The sequence below is a fragment of the Tamandua tetradactyla genome, chromosome 10, assembly GCF_023851605.1.
Source record: "Tamandua tetradactyla isolate mTamTet1 chromosome 10, mTamTet1.pri, whole genome shotgun sequence".
NCBI classification, from domain to species: domain Eukaryota; kingdom Metazoa; phylum Chordata; class Mammalia; order Pilosa; family Myrmecophagidae; genus Tamandua; species Tamandua tetradactyla.
This window is the reverse complement of record NC_135336.1, coordinates 89,585,271-89,606,001: the sequence shown is the minus strand read 5'-3', so window position 1 is coordinate 89,606,001 and position 20,731 is coordinate 89,585,271. Positions and strand designations below refer to the sequence as shown.

Below are 20,731 nucleotides of genomic sequence, written 5' to 3'. Positions count from 1 at the left end.
TGGAAACTGGTGGCACTTGAACCCAATTTGTCCCAACATCTTCTCAGCAACCACAGTTCTGGCAACATTGAAGACTGGAGAGTTTCATTTAAAAACCCCAACTTTTTTTGACTTCTTTCTATAAATGGAAACTTCTAGCAGCAGTGGGCTCTGCTCCCAAAGGCCAAAAATCAGCTGGATGTACATGGCCTTTGCTTCATTCTCACTTGTCCTGTTTCACTCTTTGCTGTTCCTTCCTTGGCCCCTGCAGGCACTTATGTTTGAGGCACCTTGTCAAAAATCCCGTGATCTTAGAATCAACTGAAAGGGTGGTTCTAAGGAGGAGTCATGCTCACAGCCATTGTTCTCCCTTCATTAGCCTACAACCTCCTTGAGGAATGAACTGTGTCATCTTCATGGTTTAGTCTCCTGTACTTAGTATATTCTGTAGCTGCAGTGCTATCAGTATTTGGTGTATTAATGAAGAAATAAACAAATGAATGAATTAAAATGACATTTGATTCAAACTGTTGACTACTGGGGCCCTCCATGGCAGACAACTTTCTCTTTAAATGGAAAACAGACTTGAGAGGTGTCCCAGAATTGAATTCTGCTGATTGACTTTACATTTTCTATAATGATCAGTGCTGGATTTCAATTACAGGGTCAAGTGTGGTGGTGTGGCCAAGAAACATAACAGGGATGTATATGGTAAGATGCAAAATTAAGCAATAGTCTGGAAGAGGAGGGTTTGGGAGTGTTAAATTCCTTATGAGCTGCTGTCTTATTCTAGTCTATTCACTGTAAGCTTCTGTGTATTTTGCATATTTTTTGCTATAACTTCATAGAGTCAGTTGTGAATTGCTTTCTGAGAAGGTACCTATCTTTGTGAAACTTTCAGCAAGGACCGTTTTTTATGGCAAGGAATAATGTCAAAGGAGATTTTTCATTTCCAAATTAAGGAATCACCTAATTCAATTACAATAGTTTATGTAATGTTCCTGACATGGGATAGAGGGTCAATGGATGCTATTTATTGAATCTGAATGTCAAGTGATGGGTAAGAAAAAAAAATTTGAAGAGATTATGCAATTATTTTGTTTAAATGTAGATGTCACGTGCAAAATTATTTTTATTACAAACGGAATATATACATGTATTCTCATGAACAATATTTCTGAATAAAATCACTGTTCCAAATTTTACATTTGTTAGTTGTTCATTGGGGACTGAATAAGCCTCTGATAACAGCTCACTTAATGGACTCCCCACTAACTCACTTGTAGCTGAAGTTATTTCCCTTTCCTTTTTGAGATCAGAAGAAATCACAAGGCAAATTGATAAAGGTAGCCTGATGCAGGTTGAGACAACTATTTAAGTAGCTAAACGTTCCTTCTAAATGAAATGCTATTCCTGGCAACATGGTTAACTCATAAGAATTCCAATTTAAAGGTGCTCCAGAAAACTAACTTTCCGAAGACATCTAACAAGCTCTAAAGAAGTGGCAGGGCAATCAATTTTACTTATCCAATGAAAGCATGTGGAAAATATATATCCAAGTTCTTTAGGAAATTGAATATATATATATATACACATATGTACGTATATAAGAATATTGTTCTTATTAGTTACTTAATATCTTACATTGTACCTTTTTCTATAGATTTTAACTAATATATTTAGAGAATAATAATTATAACTGATAATTACCCAGGATATTAAAATCATATGCTAAACCTAAAATGGGAGTATAAACTCCAAGCTTATCAATATTTTCCATGATAATTGAAAGAGTATTAAATTAATAACAGTAAGCATTAGAAGAATGGAGATTTGCATACTGAGAAGAGGAAAGGGAGGTAGAGTAGATGATATTTTCAGGGGGTAGTTAAGAAACCTGAAGAAAGCTGGAGCAAAATACATGGACCTCTGGAACATTATTTTTACCTCTTAGAGGGGATGTATTAAATTTCTAGTGATAGGGCTAATAGAGCCAAAGCTAAGTATTATTTTAGGCTCTTTCTCAGGTATTGACCTGAAAAGGACAGAGAAAATTATATAACTTACACATAGGAGGCAGAAAAAAAGTGTGTGCTTAGAGTGTTTTTCTTAAATTACATTATTCATTCACTTATTTACATTTACTTATTATATAATTTTTCAAAACATTTCAACTATTTCCTGAACCTCGCTATGAACAGGTAATTTTCTGGTAACTGGAGATACATTTGTGAAAAGACAAAGTTGCTTTGCCCATAATGTTTACACTGTAGAGAGGCAGACAAAAAGAAAAATGTTGAAAGATAGATAAATTCATAAATAAGCCATTGGTCTTTTTTTGGTTTTCTTTGGTTTCAGTGTTCTAGTTACCCACAGAGATGTCGAGAACCGGGGCACAAAGACGTCAGCTCTATCTGTATGGCATCAGGCATTATGCAAGTTCTTTGATATGAAAGAGAAGCTTCTCCTACCCATATAGAGCTTCTGGTCCCCTCATCTATGGAATGAAGTGTGTCACATATAACTATTCAGACCCCTTCCTGGTCTAATGTTCCTGCAGGCTGCATTGTACAGAGGCAAGGCACACTTTCACGTTCCTAATCCTTTACCTGGCGGGAGACCTGGCAGGACTCCAGTTTGGTAACAAAGGGATGAGATAAAATACAGTTGGCATGTCTGAGAGTCCAGAGTGCTAGCATGAGATTAGGATGAAGAGAAACTTCCAGAAGCCAGTCAGATAATCGCACACAGGAGGCCTCCATGGCAGGAAGCCTAAAGAAGGTATCAGTATCAAGGGGCAGAGAAGGGAAGATAAGGAGGCAGCATCAGATAGAACCAGGAAGTGCGTGTGAATTTCAGGGAGAGCAGACTTGTTTCTGCTGACTGTTTACTCACCCCTGGCAGTGCTTTTCATGAGTTGTTTAATTTCATTTTAAAGGTCCCAAACCCCTTAGAGATGCTTTTTCTACTGGTTAAAATAGACTGTGCTTCCTGCTTGTGTGTGTAGTCAATGGTGGCTTTTTTGAAGTGAAAACAATGGTTTGGGTCATTGATCTTGAACAAAACAAGACCTACTGAGCAGAGCAGCCAATCAAGGCCCTGACTCAGTTCAGCACATAATTAGACTTCTATGGTCGGATTGCAGGGCAGAGTTTGGGAATGTAAAGACATGGCAAGGCTCCTGCCATTGAGGACAGTGAAGACTGGAGTGTTGGAGTAACACACTAAGAATATAAAATCATAGGTATTAAATCTCAGAATCAGTGTCTGCTAGTGGTTTTCATCTCTTGGAATTCCTTCCAATGAACAACCCAGAAAGGGTTACAGGATCAGCTTGTGTTTATCATACACAAGCAGATAAATCTGGTACCTTTTACATGGTGTAGTCATTATAGTTTTGTAATGACTTGGCCTAATATGGCAAAATTAATTAACCCAGCACTTCTTTTTTCCATTGTCACCTCAGTGTTCTGTATCTGTAAATTTTTAAAGAGCAGAGACTAGGTCTTATATTCCCAGAGTCTATCATGGAAACTGGTTCTTAGAATACATTTTGAAATGCTGGAAAAGTAGAGTTCAGAAGATATTTTATGCAAAATAAACCTGAACATCTTTTAAAAATTACAAAATCTCTATAAATATTTGAATTGGAAATTTGCACAACTTCTCATTTTCCTCATAGTCTCATTGAAGAGGTACTAATAAGTCCAACATGTTGTATTATCGTATATATTGCTTCATTTTCTTTCTTTTTTTTAATAACTGAAAGTCAAGAATGCCACATACTGCATTTCCAATAATATTCTTACCCAATGTGGCCTGAAGTTTGTTTTAAGTAAGGCACTTAATGTTTAACCCTATTAAAATTTGCCAACGTTGGTTTGCCTAAGGCAGACAGAATCTTAATTTGAATTTTAAGTGGAAAGTTAATTGTTTTGTAAATTAATCAGTAACATGGCTTAGCTCTATTTGCCCAGTTAATTACTTTTCCCTGTCCTGTCAACTCCAACTTTACTAGGGAAAATCATTTCTTGTGATCACCTGTTCATTGTTTGCTCAGAAGCCCTTGTGTGTACACACAGTTGTATTCCGTGTGTGGCCTTTTCACTCATAAATTCCTGCTGATGATATCTTATTGTGTGCAATGCTTTGTGTACAGGAAATGGGAAGAACTGATTTCCTTTGTCCTGTTCCAGAAAATACTTCCTGCTTTACCAAAGTCTAAGCACTACAAGAGATAAAGTTATAAAACGATGCAGAAAATCAGTTGGATGTAGAGCTATGTCTCTAATGATCTGTAGCAGGGCATAGCAAGTCAAGTATATGACCTGGGGATTCAGACACACTTGGAATCCTACCATGGTCTTTCTACCTGTTAGTCATGAGCCTTTAGACCGGTTGTCTAAAATTCATAAATCTCAGTTTCCTTCAGTAAAATCGATATAACAATCGTACTGGCCAATAAAGTGATTGGGAAGATCAAATAATATACTTAATTAATCAGCTAGTTAATTAGTTAATTATGACATCACTTAATAATTTAAATTAATATAATAAGTATGGAATATTTTTATCATTGTCATGATATTATTAACTAATATTAATGAAAATTTATACCAAACATATAGAGTCATATGGAAAATATTATCCTATTTTATGCTTTTTTCTTTTGGCTTTTTTTTCAATTAGCCTGACTTAAACTTGATATGAATTTCTGTGATTTCAAAGTGAAATTATGAGAAGTACTTCTTTGGGGTCCTGTTCATTATTTGAGGATACTATTTTTAGCACTAATTATTGTTTCTGCCTGGCCAGAAGTTTGTCTCTTTTTTTTAAGAGGGTTGATGACTTTGAGTTTAAATTCTATCCTGGCCCCCTCCCTTGCTTTCCTCATTCGAGGCTGTGCATCACTTTTGCCATTTCAGTAGAAAGGATTATTATATGAAACTGAAGGATTCTTTTGTTATTATTATTATTCATTTTTTCAAACAATCTCAAAAAAAACTGGGTGGAAGGCAGTTTTATAACAAAGAATATTTTTATTTTGGCTTTTGGTCAAAGGTAGAAAAAAATAACCAGTGAGTCACTGAAAAGAACAATCCTAATGAACTAATAAAACGTAACTGTGGCATCATACCTCTGTTGGTCACTAATAAGTCCTGACAAAACACAAAGGAAAATTTCCTATATTACAAAAGATGAGTGCACTGATTCATAAAGTTGTTCATTTCATTATGCTACATTCATTTAGTACCTATTTTAGCCAAATACGTGTTCAGTGGTCATTGGATCATTAAATACCATGACAATCTATAATTAGGTGACTATCAAGAATAAGAAGAGACAAAGAGACTGATGAAAAAGCAATGTCTGCTGTGACTTAAGGAAAGTGTCTTAGTTTGTCAAGCGGCTGGAATGCAATATATCAGAAATGGAACAGCTTTTAAAAAGGGAATTGATTAAATAGCAAATAAATAAATACGGATTATTGATGGTAGGATCTTCAAGATTTTCCTAGGAGAATCTTTCTGCTTGAGTATCTAAAGAAATATATGTCAAATTTCAGCAAATAAGATACATGGGAAAGAATTACAGTGTTTAACCATACAAATAGTTTTTTAAAAAAGTACTAGGTAAGAAAAAAAAAATGTGTGGAGGGAGGGCTACCATGGCTTAGCAGGCAGAGATCTCACCTGCTATGCCAGAGACCCAGGTTTGATTCCCGGTGCCTGCCCATGCAGGAAAAAAAAACAAAAAAAAACCATTTTGTTTCTTCATTGACTGTGATCAAAAATACTTGTACAATAAATTCCTTTTCTCAACTTCCTTTGAGGAGATAGTAGCCTATCACATGAAAAAGCACAGGATATATGTTCAAATATGGATTCATTTTCTATGAATTCAGCAAGCAAAAGCAGAGTGACCTTAGAAAAGACTCAGTCTCCCTTGTATTTTAATTTATTCAGTTGTAAAAAGGAACTAATAACCCCTGCTGCTAGTGGCATTTAAATACAAAGTGCATGTAGGGAACTTTCAGAAAGGAGACATTTAATACTCAATAGCTAGTTATTATAAGGAAACTCATCTCTTTTTCAGATTCTTCCCAAATCATTAGAATTAGGGTAATTCATGTTCTGTCCATAGAAATTACTCATTGAGTTAGGAAAAAAAAGTCCCTAAGAATGTAGCTGATTTAAAAACTGTGTTTCCCTGGGTTTTCAATTCTTTAATGGGGATATCAAATAAACTACACTCATTAAAGTACACAGATCTGTCTCACAAAATGTATCAGGATTCGCCCTGCACTCAGATTTGAATTTGTTTTTAATGAAATGTAGAAGAAAGGTAAACACATTTCAATAATGGCTATTTTCATTGCCTGTTTTTTATTTATGTTCAAATTGTTTTTGATCCTGAGAAAAAGAGATATAAGGTGAATTGCTGAAGTAACAGGAATAGATACTTCAAAATTACACAAATTAAACCACTTGGACTGGTTAGTAGTTTGACAATTTCTGAATAGGAAGGAATGACAAAAATCTGCAGCTCTTTTTTCAAACAGAGCAATGGAAAATTTATCAGAGAAAAGCAGCAAATATGGAGGACTGCTGAGGGATGTAGAATTTGGGGAATAGAAAACATGAAGGGAAGCTGGCATCAGGAAGTACAAACAGGATGGTGGTTCAAGAGAAAATGTAGTAATGCACAAATCTATTTTTGTAATAACAAACAAAGAGATCTGTTGATAACTTCACTTGTTTTCTCAGAAGATGACCAGCCAAGTAGGGTAAATTGACAGTGAAATATAAATAAAAATAAATACAGGTTAAAAACTGTCAAAATAAGAGGGAGGAAATGCACAAATAATTTCAGGTAACAATAGAAATTGGAAGTTGCTCGATGAACACAACCATGGATTCAGTGATAAGATTTAATAAGAAATGAAGACAGAGAATTTGGGTTTAATTGAGAATTAATCAGGTAAGAATTAGGATGCCAAAAAGGGGCAGTTTGATAGTGACATTACTTGTCATCATTTATGAAGAAGAAGAATTTTCATGTATTATGGAGTTCTCAGAACTGAATTTAATTCTTGTAAATTTAATTAATAATGTAAATCATGCCTGTGCTGATACAAACAATAGTGAGATGTGATAGAGGAAGCCTAACACGTCAACATGAGCTCTCATTTCTTTCTTGGGTTGTTGGTGGTATCTTGTTTGGTTCTTCCATAGAAATGGAAGTATGGATTATAGAATAATCTAGGGAGGTTGCTCTATCATTCTAAATTAAAGAATAGTGAGCAAGATATTAATCTGCTCATTCTCTGTTCCTTGTTGCTACCTGGATTTTGCAACCCATTTAATCATCCCAGTAGGACAGAAAAGGAGTTAAATAGCTCATCTTGACTTTATATTTATCTCTGTCTTGAAGCTTCTGTGTCCCTAGAACCCTCGCTATAATCAGTTTCTCTGTCTTTCCTGATTTCCTATGCCCTTTAAGGCAGGGTAATTTTAAAATACCATGGGTTGACTGGATCCTTGACTGTCAAGAAAGCTATCTTGATGCACTGAGCAAGAGCAGCTACCTGTATAAGTATTCTTAGGAAGTGAACCAAGGTTGATTTCCCATTCAGATTTGACCTTTCAGTTAGGAAAATATGGGTAGTTGAGTGCCTCATATTTTTGAACTGAAGAAAATATTTCTGAGTGAAATAAGTTCCAGGTGAAGTTCAATGTTTATGGGAAGAGAAATTTGGTCATATACAAAGTCCAGGACACATCAATGTACACCTAAGAGGCAGCTTCTATGAAGGCCAAGGCTTATGCAAACACAGAGGCCTGTTTCTGGCTCATTTTTCTGATTCTTATATGGGTGTGCAGCAATAATTAAAGAGTTTCTAGAACTATGTCACACTGGACTTTAGAAAAGCAACTTTGAAGGAACTAGATATGTCCCAGTATCCCTGAAAATATTTTTACCTAATTTTCTATTCTATTGTTTCTACCTATTAGGTCACCCCTTTTTCATTTTACGATTCTGACATTTCTATTTCTTAGGTTAGATAAGAAAAATCTGCTGCTTGGGTTTCAACTCTCTTTTTGAGGATATGCAGTTTATTTTTCCAAGGTTAACCCCTTTTCCCTCTCTTCTATAAATCTGTAACTGATACAGATCTAAAGAAGAAAGTGCTAGATATTTCCAAGTTAGCATAAGGAACACATTGTAAATTAACAATTAGCAGATAAACAAATGAGAAAATTACCAAAAAAAAATCAGTTTTAAGTTTTTCTTATTTTGGGGATCCTCAGTCTAATATATAACAGAAATGACTATAATACATACTATTTATATTTTTGCTTTTAGAAGATAGTTTATTTTGGCACTGTCATCTTCCCCTTCATTCCATGTACCTTTTTTTTTTTGTTTCAATGATCTCCATAAACCACTCATATTTTTTGGACCCTTAAACTTTCAAAGTTTAATAAGTGAGCAGAAAATACTTTCTCCTGCCTTCAGATTTAAGGTGGCACAAGGAAACAGAGAGAAAGGAAAATTGTTAAGAAAAGTTCATGAAGTTGTGATGTTGAGAAGAAAGGAAATTAACATGCAACTTTAAGTTTGGAAAGGCAGCACAGAGAACTCAAAGTGATCTCCAGAAGAAAATTGCCACTGGAGTCTTCCCAAATAAAGGTGTGTGTTTATTTTAGCACCACTGCTTTCATCATTACTTTCAGAAAGGACAGATCAAATTGCATTTGATTTGGGGACTTCTATCTTATCCTGTGGGATTGTTTGAACAAACCAGGCTTGGCTCTAAAAGGTCGGAAAAATTAGTTTATGGTTAACAACAATGTAATTCAGTTCAAAGCATATAGTTGCCTTATCCTGTAGATAGTTAGCTATCTGGCTGATATTTAGAAATGCCATCAATTTACATAAACTCAGGACTCTCATTTTATCAGCAGAATTCTAGTTCCAGCAACCTGAAGAGGCAGCGCAGCGAGCATAGGGTCACAAAATAAGCTAACAAGCTGTGAATCACTTCATCATTGAAATTTTATAGGGTTTGCAACATAAGGAAATCAACTGCATCTGTTTCACAATTTTTTCCCTCTAAAATCCAGATTATCAGAAATATACCAATACGTGTATCGGTACATTTCCTGAATCAAAAGAAACAGCATGCTTTTGGTGTCAAGGTGGAGGATAACCTTGTATATTTTAATTGTTCTTTTTTTTAACCTTATTTGGCTTTTTGCATTATTCTTTCCCTTGATTTCACCCCAGTAGTGCTTGCTTTGAGGTTGTAGACAAATCAAATCAACCCTTGGATCACATTCGTCCCAAAGAATGTGGTTTCCCAGGTATGAACAAACCGTCAAGCCCCTACTCTTCTTTCACTTTGGCATGTGGACAGCCCTAACAATCTCTTAGGCAGATATTTTATTTTATACCCAGGTCACAGCAACTCTGACTAAGAGTTTCCTAATTACCTGTACAGAGTGTACTTTTCCCGCCCTAAGGGATTAGTATATTTCTTGATGATTGTGCAGATGTCCGCAATTATGCCTACAGGTAAACATACTGCTGTCTTCTTGGGAAAACGAGAAGTACAAAGAATATTTATGTACAGGTCCAGCCGTTGCAAGTATCTCTCGTCGACACACCTGGGTTACCATCCCCCTCTTATTGGCTCAGAAAGTTGCCACACCTGATTTGTAAGTTTACCTGTTCTAGTCAGTAGAGGGGGCACCTCAGGCAGCCAACAGTAGATTTAATCTAGCTAGGAGCAGCAAAGCAGCTCTTCTTTGAAAAACCACTGGATTCCTGAGTTCATTACTAGAAGAAAAATATTTCCTCCTGGAGAACAGAAGCACTTGCCTCAGAGAAGCCCCCAGACTCAGCCTTCCAGTTGGATAAAACCCAATTTAGAGGATAATGGCAAGCTATGCCCTGCAAATTGCTGGACTGGTGCTTGGTGGTGTTGGCATGGTGGGGACAGTGGCCGTCACTGTCATGCCTCAGTGGAGAGTGTCAGCCTTCATTGGAAGCAACATTGTCGTTTTTGAAAACCTCTGGGAAGGACTGTGGATGAATTGCATGAGGCATGCCAACATCAGAATGCAGTGCAAAATCTATGATTCCCTGCTGGCTCTTCCTCCGGATCTCCAAGCCTCAAGAGGACTGATGTGTGCTGCTTCAGTGCTGTCCCTCCTGGCTTTCATGACAGCCATCCTTGGCATGAAGTGCACCACGTGCACTGGGGAGGACGAGAAGGCGAAGGGTCGCATCCTGCTGGCATCCGGGATCTTCTTCATTGTCACAGGCCTTGTGGTGCTCATCCCTGTGAGCTGGGTAGCCAATTCCATCATCAGAGATTTCTACAACCCAATAGTGGATGTTGCACAGAAACGGGAGCTTGGAGATGCCCTCTATATAGGCTGGACCACGGCGCTGGTGCTGATTGCTGGGGGAGCACTGTTCTGTTGTGTATTTTGTTGCAATGAAAACAGCGGTGCTACTAGCTACAGATACTCAATACCTTCCCATCGCACAACCCAAAAAAGTTACCACGTGGAGAAGAAGTCACCGAGTGTGTACTCCAAAAGTCAGTATGTGTAGTTATGAACTTTCTTTTTTTACTTTACCTATAAAGCCGTGCAAGTAACTAAAATATTCAGCATGACCTAAAAACGAAACCCAAAGAAACATTGATTAACTATTCTTAATTGTTTAACATTAATTACAGGAGCTATGCATTGGCTATTTCTAATTCTAGAAGCTATTTCAGCAGAATGAGATCATACACACACTTTTTTGATTGCTCTAATAAGTACAGTAATTTATTTCCTGCAGTGGTGTGTTCATCTATTCTTTTTATCAGGTACTTCAAAGGACTTTGTTAAAGACTGTATTATTTTACTTTTGTGATTTTACTGTGGCATAGCATTATGTATGTAGATGAGCATGATGTTTCTATCTCACATAGAGACAGGCTTATAGGGTTCTATTGAAAATGAAATACTGTAGATCACACTGAGTAAATAGAACTCAGCTATTGCTTTTCAGGGAAATCAGGGATAAGATTGAAGAAGGTTACTATTAATTGTTTAAAAACAGTTTAGAGATTAATGTATTCCATTTATACTGAAGGCTAAAACGAAAGCTTTAATCAGAAGTGTAAGGTAAACTAAATGGCTTTTTGCTATCTGGTTTTTCAGCCTAGGAGTTAGAAATCCTAACTCCTTCATCCTCTTTCCCCAGAGCCCTTCCTTTTCTTGTATATTAAATCAACATTTTTTTAAAAGGCAGATACTTTGTCAGGGGGCTTTGCATTCAAATTACTTTTCCCAGGCAGTAGGGCTATATTAAGAAAAAAGATAAAAAACATAGACTAAGAAATACTAAAGACTTCAGGAAAAGGGCTTTTCTTCCCTCTTAAATTTTTATAGTTGGAGAAGGAAGGCTTTTGACAGAGAATCTTCTCCGTGTGTGAATATTTTAATAACATTTTGAATACAGACTTCAGTCTCTTCTCAATATAATACCAAAAGGACAGAAAAATGCCTAGTTTTAATTTGCTTTCCAAAAATAGTTTCTCCTTTGGGGATTCCATCTGTTCCTGTGTGACTGTGTCGATAGCTAAGTCAAAATCGTCATTTCCTTTCTGCCTAATGATGTTTCCTACTTATTGTCCCATTTTTCTTCACTAAGTTGTAGAAATACTCTATCTTTGTATTGTCTCCAAAAGCGATGCAACCGATAATTCAATGTCAAGTTTATATAAAAATTTATCTAGCATGAACGCCTATGTATTTTTTATGTTACTTGTATTATTAAATTGTGCCCTTTTATATAAATTTAATATTTTTCATTGTTCTCTGATTGTTTTCTGCTTTATCATCTGTAACATTTGTACTAACCTGATATTTTCAGTTCTCCAATTTTAAAAAAGACTATCAAGGTCACAGTTTAAAAATAAAAAATAGATTCAACTGAATTTTGAGACTAAAAAATATTATGTCATTTTTCAACAGTACAGCTTATAATCGTCTTTCGAGTCATATGCTAGTATTAGATGTAGGTAGTATTTTGTAATTTATTATGGTAGTACTGCAGATTCCAATAAATCTATCGTACAATGTAATAGTCATCTCTTTAAAAACTTTCCATAGCTGAGTACATGTTTAAACCTCTGAAAACTATTAATTAATAATAGTAGCAATGTTTTGGGGACATATATTATGTGCCGGGCACTCTACTACCTTATATTAATTATATTATTAATTCTTCACAGCCATCTTATGAGACTGATCTATCCAGCATAATAACATGTTTAGTTCAATTCACATAAGAAGATACCTTGGAAGAGTTCCTTGATTACCCAATTTAGTCAAGTGAAAAAATAAAGACCCTCTGATTTTAGAGTTCATGCTATTTCTTTTCAGGGAGATTTTCTTCATCAATGTCTAGTTTATTAACTGATCTTTGTATGTGAAAATGATTTGCTTAGCTTCTTCAAGATGGGGAAATTTTAGTTGCTTTTTCAATAGCTAAATGCTAATTCATCCTTGACTTTTCTACCTGCTTGAATGAAAACATTTATGAGAGCAAAAATAAAACCAAATCAACGAAGATCCTTGGAGAAGAAACCTAGAGGCTCAATCTTCTAAACACCATTCTTTAATCAACTATTTTGTTAACCTAGGTAGCTTCCCTGAGTGTCTCAAGCACAGTTTATTGTGTCCTTCTTTTTTCCTTTGAAACATAATTATAAATACAGTAGATTGAATCATTGCACTACCTCTTAAGTATCTCTAAAATCCTTCCCCACCTTTCCACACTTTACTGCACTCTCATCTCTTTCTCATATGGCTGAACTGACTTCTAAACTTGTGTCACTTCTTGTAGAATCTTCTTTCTCCATCTAAGCTCCATATTCCTATCTCAACTCTTTCTAAAATACACATCTGGTCCCATCATGCCCTACCATACCTTATAAAAATGTCCCATTGACTATGAGGTAAAGTCCAAATTCCTTGTGTGTAATAACTGAGAGGAAGGAACACATATCTTATAATCTTCAAGGCAAATTTTATCAGCCTATATAACAAGCTCATTATAAAGTTAATGTCTAGAAAGTAGAATAATTCACATGCCAAGTTTCTTTAATTTCCTGAAGAGATGCACTAGCAATTATGCAATGGTTCAATTCATGGGTGTGGCAAATTATGGGCAAGAATAAATTTTATAATACAGTTTTATGTAAAAATAATGAGATGCAATGGAAAAGAGCACAGGGAGACAAGAGGACATGGTTTTAAGCCTTCAACTTATAGCTAGTTGGCTTTACAACTTTGGACAAATTGTAGAATCTAATTTCAATGTCCTCATTTATTACTCTCCAATAATCAGGTAGAGATAAAAGGTGTGAGACCCAGGCATTTTTGTATTAACATTTAAAGCATTAAATGTGCTGTACCAAGGAAAGGCAATATGTAGATTGCAAAGAGAAATAGCCTTTTAAAGACAGAAATGAGAGAACATTCTCACGCCTGCCACCCATCAGCTATGTGAATTTAGGAAATCTCCTAAGCTTCTCTTAACCTCAATCCCCTCACTTGTAAAATGAATAGGGTGTTGTAAGGAAGGAATATATAAACTATATAACGTCGCAAGTTTAATGCTAGATTTAATAAATGCTAATCTCTTCTCTTTTCATAACATACTTCCTTAAAATTCTTTGGACTGGTGGGCAAAATAAACACATGAATAAAATAAGCAAATGTTGAATAGAATACAAAAGCCATGATTTTTCAGGTATTTATTGTGAATCTTATCAAAAGGCTATTTTGTCATTCATTATGAAGTCCTGGGAAATGAATCTCACACTGAATTAAGGGAAATAGATAATTTTGAAGGTTTTCATTAATATATACAACAAAAACTTAGATTTTCTTTTCTTAGCAAGATTTAGATAACTGCTTTAGGATATAAATTTGAAATGCTTTCTATTTATTCTTTCAATCCATTTTTAAAAAGCCTTAAGTACAAAAATTATTTATGGAACGTAAAATTTGTAGCTATTTTTGAAATGTACTGTTCCGGAAGTCTTCACCCTGGGATGCACTTTTAACTGTTTGGTCAGCAAATGAAGCTTTTAGGCAGTGCTCAGTAGTTATCTCATGAATCACTTAAGAATAAAAGTAGATCTCAGCATATTGACGATACCATGGAAAATATCAATATTTAAAGAAAAATAAACATGATCTCAAGTTATTAGCTTTTGATAATCACTTTTTTCCACCTGGGAAAATCAATAAATTATGTCCCACTACATTTCTAAAATATTTTGCTGTTGTCAAAACATTCATGCGTCAGATAAACATTTTACCATTTCAGTCAGAAATATATGTCGGAGTAGTAGGGTCCCAGGTCCTGGAGTCCTACAGTTGTGTTTGAATCTTGGCTCTGCCCCTAAAACTGTGGTATCTTACACAAGTTACATAATCACATTATGTTTCATAGTTCTTTTCAGTAAAAAGGGGACAACAAGATTACATGACCCTCACGGTTGTTGTGACAATGAATTGAGCTAATGTATGAAAAGGCCTTAGCACAATACTGAGCATATAATAAATGATATATCAATTTTGGCTCTTCTGTCTGCCTTTTTCACCTAAAATAGAATATCGGTCTGTTTTTTCTTTCATTCTCTATCACTCACAGCTCCTCCTGCCATGACAACATTCTGTTAATTCTATTTCTGAAATGATTCCCCCATGCATTGCAAAAGCACTTATTATGCTTTTGCTAAGCATTAGGGATATGTGTTAAGTATTAGGGATAGAAGGATGGAAAAGACGTTGTTTTTGCTTTCAAAGAATTATAATCTAATAGGAAGAGACAAGAGTGAGAAATGTGGTCTTTACTGCATGCTTACCCTGTACCCGGTGCTTTTCTTTCTTTACCTCGTTCATTCTATGAATTAGAGATTAGCCTCATTTAAATTATGACAACACTGAGTCTCAAAGAGGTTAAAAATATTCGTGTGTGTTTTTAAGAAATATCAATTTATATATTTAAACCTCTGATTTTGAGAGCCTGTGGTCATCCTACAGGAATATGATTTCAGGAAATCCCTCTCAGTGCTAATTTTCTGAAGAAAAATGTCATCTTACACTCTGGCATAAAAGCCTGCATTGTCAGGAATGGCACAAGGCCACTTGGGCACCATGCCTTCTCTCGGGCTTCCCCTCATTATACAGCTTTCCTCTGAGCCCCAGAGGAGCTTTTTCATCTGTCTTTGCTGCTCTTTTACCTGCCCCTCTCCATCTTCCTCCCGACCTTGAGAAATTGTTGAGATAATTTACTGCTTGCGGTTCCTGACATCTACCATCAGCTGGCTATCTATTGCCTTTTTCTTGGAATAATGTTCTATTTTTTTTAGACTCCTATTATAGGTCTTCCACTGCAAATTCACAGGTCCTCTCTCATTGTCCTGAGAAGTGTTTTCTAAGCCAGGCTGCTTGATAAATATTACCATTCCTGCTTTCATCTCTGATCCAACTACGAATTCAATGCACAGCAGTAGCTGGGACCCAGCCAACAAGCAGAGCCTGGAGGGTTTCTGAAAATCTTCTGGCTCTACCACATTCCAGGAAGAAAGAACAGCATGCTGTTCACTCCTGAGCGTAAGGAGAAGCAAAGGTTTTGTGGTGCCAAGTGGAAGAGGAGACTGGGTCTACCTGCTTCCCAAACAGTCCTAGAAGAGGGGTTGAGAGACAACTGCCCATCATGTAGTCTTAGAAGGATGGTCTCTGTGCCACGAAAACTGTGGAGGCCTCTGCATCGGTGGGGATCTTTCTATCCTAGGCCTTGAAGAACCCCAATCATGCAAGTGAGGAGACAGGAGGTCTGAGAGACTTTCTCGTCATGAGATTGCCAGACAAAAGTGAGGGTCCCCACCACTCCAGGACTTGCTATTATTGCTACATACAAATACTTGACCGCCACAAGGAAAAAGATCCTAGAATCACTTAGGAAATAGTCAATGGGACTTAACAGACAGAAAAAGGAAGTACATGCTGAGCGTTCACACTGCAACCCTTGAAGAAATGAATCTGCCGGGAAAGAGAGAGGGCATCTTAGATATATACACGGACATAAAGTAAATCTAATTTGTATGATTTTAAAAAGTCTTCTTTTAAAATAAATAATATGATTTTCACATTTAAAAAGCCTGCAGTGAACTGAGGGTGAAGAAGGTCAGTACTGAGGTGCAAGCTAAGTGTTTGTAGCTTAAGTAGAACAAGGAGCTCAGAATGCAGAACAAAAGTGTACAAAGATGTAATGCACAAAGAAAAATGTAAGAGACTTGTTGGACTGCTCCAGAGAACCAAGAGACAAATTAAGAGAGTAGGATAAAGAACAAATGACGCAGACACAATCACTTAAAAAAATATATTCCCTAGGGTTTTAGTTTCATGGCTGCTAAAACAAATACAATACACTGAGTTGGTTTACAACATGGATTTATGGCTTCACAGTTTCAGAGGCTAGATATCTTGCTTAGTCTGAGATTAAATATCTTCTAGCTGCCAACAAACTTTGGGGCTCTATGCCTTTTTTGGCACATGTCAATATACATGAAGCCAACTTTTTCTTCTCTTCCTAGTTCCGTTCACTTTCAACTTTTGGCTGTTTCCCATGGCTTCCTTTTCAGTGCCCAATTTCCTTTGCTTCAAAGGACTTCAAGGGCAGATGAAAGGAGTTGTAGCGTTCCACGTCCATGTCTGGAATGCGTTGAGCTATCCCCTTAGACTTCTTTATGTCTCTTTCTGTTTCTGCATGTATGTTATGCTTCAATTAAAACACTTACTTATAAAAAAATGAAGTTAGTCATAAATTAATTTAGTCATATTGGATTAAGATCCGTCCTTGTACAATTTGGTCACATCTTAATTAATAAGGTCTTAAAAGGTCCTATTTGCAAGTGGGTTCATACCCACAGAACCAGACATTGGGGCCTGAACTTGACTTTCATGGGGGACATGCTTCAATCCCCAATGCCTAGTTACAAAATATAATGATAATGATAATAATAATAAGCCTCAAAGCTGCAGATAAAACAGGGTCTTTGAGGCCCAGGGAAAACTAAAGGAAGCTTTTAGTCAAATTCTTAAATTCTAAGTGTAAAAAAGAAAGAATTCAAACTTTCACCAAATACAAAATGCAAAAATTTACTTCGCTAAGTCATCCTGCTATCAAATATTTCAACCACAACCTTAGAAGCTAAAATAGAGGATTAATATCTAAAGACTAATGAAAGAGAGAAAAGTTCCTAACCCAAGATTGCCTTCACTGGCCAGTGGGAAAGAAAGGCATTTTATATCCAGGCCAAGCTTCAGCAACCATGCAGATTGCATACCTCATCTGAAGAAAATACCAAGGAAATGAATCACTAAAGAGACTATAAGGAAGAGGAAGATTGAAGGAAAGAGGACCAATATGAGCTGTGACTCTTGTAGTAAACATAAGGAAGTACTGTAAAGCCAAATGTTATATAAGCCCTTGGTTTCCTCCAAGATAGAAGTCATTTCCTTGAAATGCAATCATCAAGGAAGATAGCAGCCCCTATCCTCCTAGTTTCTCAGGAGGGGAGCATAACTGCTGGTGCCAGTTGGCTTCAAATTGAAAACCTACTTCCAGTCATAAAGAGATGAGAAATATTTCCAGAACATGCATATTAGGGACTGCATCCACTTGGCTACATAAAAAGGGTGAGCTTTCTTTGTGTCTTTGCAGTCTCTTTAGCAGATTTCTTGTAATACATCACATTTTGGGTGGATATTTCTTTTCAATAATAAAAATGATTTATTTTCGACCTTTGTGGGGAGATTTTCTGAATTAGGAGGAAATTTTGTTTTTAATTATATTTCCTCAACAGTAGTTGGACCTGAGTTGGGAGGAGAGTTAGAGGGTTTTTCCTGAATTGGGCTAACTTTCATAGGCTTGTTTTTGAAAGTAGAGATCCAGCTAGGTATCTCTTCATATCTTATATGGAAATCTTCTTTGAAGAAGGAACTAAACTTTATTAGATGCTAAATTGTAGAACTGCTTTAGAAATCAAATTGCCTTACAGCCCAGCTTAAGAGTTCAGAGACCCTCCAAAAAAAATGTAGGTCACCCTCACAGCCTGACTGGGATCTCACACTGAATCTTGACACAATGCTGTCTTACTTTTATCAAGTAAGGCTGAAGAGGGAAAAAAAAAGCAATATTCAGCAATGGGTCTTGTTCTGGCTATTTATTGCTGTACAGCAAACAATCCCAAAACTCGGTAACTTATAAAAACAACCATTTTATACTCACTATTTTGTGGGCCAGGATTTCAGGCAGGGCTCAGCTGGCCTGTGACATCAACTTCAGCTGGCAACAAAGAATCTAAAGCGTCGAGTATAAGAACTTCCCTCACTGCCTGGTGCCTTGGCAATGATGTCTGGAAGGCTGGGTTTAGATGGGTCCCTCTACCTCCCTGGGTGTTCTCTACCTTGTCTTTCCAATCAGGCAATCCGTATCAAATAAAAACAAATCTGTTATTAGGTAAGGAGAAACTCTATTCAAAAGGATGGTCAGAAAAGGGAGAATGCTCCAAGCTTACAAATATCCTAGCATCTCGAAATCAAACAGGAAAAAAAAAAAAGAGTTGTGCAGATAAAGAGGGGTAAGAAGGGTTTGCAGGCACATTGCGGGGAGTAGATCATGAGGTAGAGTAAGCAGTCAAGGCACTTCAGTAGAAAATATTTTTCTCTGTGATTAACCAATTCTGAAAACTGATTGTTAAAGATTGGAGGTCAGGACAGTGTTCTGCATCTTAGAGCTTGTTTAAATCTGGGGGCAAGTAAAAGTTTAGGGGAATGTGGGGAGAAAAAACCTGACTAAAGTTTGTCCAAGCCAAAGAAGAGGGTAAAAAATAGGCAACCATGGAAACTTAGTCATTATATCTCTAGCCTGGTGACTGAGGTGCTAAGGAACCAAGGAAATAAGTAATGATTTTCGCAGGATTGGTGCTGTTTCCACCATATGCAATTGGTCAAAACAGCCCAGATTCAAGGAGAGGGAAATGAATCCAACTTCTTGATGGGAGGCGGGTGAAGAATCTGGAGCCATCTTTAATCCACTCCAAGCACAGAGTAGGGTTTTAAGAACTTAAAGGAAAAATTTTCTCTCAAATAGACACTTTAAGAAAACTAATCACATTTTTAAAAGCATGGTTGTTGTTTCAATGAGGTAAAAGAAGCCATATTTTCCATTAAACGAAAACAGGCCAAGAGGAGAAAAAAGATGAGAAAAATGTTCCATAACCTAGAAATTTGTGCTTGACATAGAGATTTTACAAAAACTTAAAGGTTTTGTAAATGCATGCTGATCTGATTGCTGCTTATAATGATAGAAATTCGGAAACAACCTAAGTGTCCCACAAGAAAGGTTAAACAAATGGTGGCGTGTCCATTCAGTTGCATTTTTTCCTTATTAAGGAGGTTTTAATGATATAAATAGTATTTCTGATACAATGTTATGAAAATAGAATTATAAAGTTTAAAAATTGCATAATTTCCACTATCATAACTAATTCTTGCACACATATGCATACATACAGACATGAAAGGAAACCGTTGGGAAAATAATATTTGTGCTTATTGTTTCTTTTAAATAATATGGTGTACTTTAATTTTTTAATAATAAACAGATATATTTTCATAAATGAGAAAAATCAAAATACCCATAACTGTGTATATTTTAGGAATAGAAGTAATATGAAAGATAGTAGATAGTTGCTTTAACTTGGCAGAAAATATAAACAGGACTGCAGAAGAAAAGGATGAGAAAAAATTATCAAATTCTGAGGACAATAATAAAACTGTAGAAAAGGCGATGAGAAATAGCAACAGAGATAACAAATGACAGGTAAGTAAGGAGAAAAAATGGACGAATCAAAACTCATTTTGCAGATCTGGGAAAATAAAACTGTGTGATTGAAGGACAGCTAGCTGATTTAATGCATTTCAAGCAAAATTAATCATCTTAAGTGAAGCTCAGAGCTACTTGGGCAAAAATTCTGTATTACAGGTTTATACAAAGAATTCTGGAAATATCCAATTGGAAAATATCATGTTCAATTGAACAAATATAAAATATGCATTTGAATTCTACCTGTTGACAATAAGAGAATGGACCATTATTTGCTTCATTTTGCCCTTTGACCTTGATTTTTACATTTAAGACTTTAAGTCATTTTATTCAACTGAGAAAATCATTTTATTTAATATGGTAAAGGATAAATATAAACTTCTAATTTTCCAGTATCTAACTTTTCAGTTCTATTTGTTAAATAATCCATCCCCTGTTCTTTGTTGATTCATTATTATATCAAGAAGTAAGTACATATATATTTCACTGTTTATTTCTGAGCTATTTATTCTGTTTCATTGATCTCCGGATCTTTTAACAGTAGATTATATTAATTGATATACCGGGTGGCCATTTCTTCAAATCTTTGGATACTTGTTTTGGATATACTTCATACTCTACTGACTTCCATAGTGAAAATACTTTTATAGAGTGTCTCCCCCAAGTCACTGCATAATGAAAGCAGGAAAGGGAAAAAAATCCATTAATAATTAAGAGAATGAGATTGAATCTTTTTTTTTTTAATTTGAGCAACTGTTTCAGGCATACTTTTGCT

At 35.9% G+C, this 20,731-nt stretch overlaps 1 protein-coding gene across 1 annotated transcript; it reads left to right on the top strand.

Moving 5' to 3' along the window:
- Positions 1–9,601: 9,601 nt before the first annotated feature.
- Positions 9,602–11,983, top strand: CLDN8 (claudin 8). The gene has a single exon (XM_077118807.1). The coding sequence runs from the start codon at positions 9,922–9,924 to the stop codon at positions 10,603–10,605; it is 684 nt and encodes a 227-aa protein (XP_076974922.1). The 5' UTR covers positions 9,602–9,921; the 3' UTR covers positions 10,606–11,983.
- Positions 11,984–20,731: the final 8,748 nt, after the last annotated feature.